Source organism: Penaeus monodon, chromosome 29, assembly GCF_015228065.2.
Source record: "Penaeus monodon isolate SGIC_2016 chromosome 29, NSTDA_Pmon_1, whole genome shotgun sequence".
Lineage (NCBI taxonomy): Eukaryota > Metazoa > Arthropoda > Malacostraca > Decapoda > Penaeidae > Penaeus > Penaeus monodon.
Window position 1 is genome coordinate 24,207,777 of NC_051414.1, and position 330 is coordinate 24,208,106.

The 330-nt window shown below is 34.5% G+C and overlaps 1 protein-coding gene across 2 annotated transcripts in view; it reads right to left on the bottom strand.

The window, feature by feature from the left end:
- The window catches only part of LOC119592050 (D-amino-acid oxidase-like), a 7,941-nt gene that overhangs the window by 5,038 nt on the left and 2,573 nt on the right, over window positions 1–330 (bottom strand). The window contains exon 3 of one of the 2 annotated variants that reach the window (XM_037940850.1): window positions 147–218. In XM_037940850.1, coding sequence (XP_037796778.1) covers window positions 147–218 — 72 coding nt within the window. The remainder of the gene's footprint in view (window positions 1–146; window positions 219–330) is intronic. The other variant, XM_037940849.1, reaches the window with a different exon arrangement.

Sequence of the window (330 nt, forward strand, 5' to 3'; positions counted from 1 at the left end):
ACCCAATTTTACTTAATCGTTTGGGTCATGTGTTAAGAATTTTAACTAAATTATAAGTGACCTATCAATTTCCCTCTTTAAACGTTATCCATTTACCGTAATCCTTATACCACGTATTTCAATCAAAACTTGCAACTTTTACTTACAGTATATTTTCCTCTGGTGTGTTTGGGTTCAGATACGGACCCCAGAAGCCAGCTGCTCCATCGCCTGGAGAGAAGCATATTGGTCAAAATAATGGAGAAGCTTTCATATAGAAATTAATTGAATGCGACATTTTGTGTTGTGGATTCATCAGTTTAAATATTTTACAAACAAGAATCCTTTCTG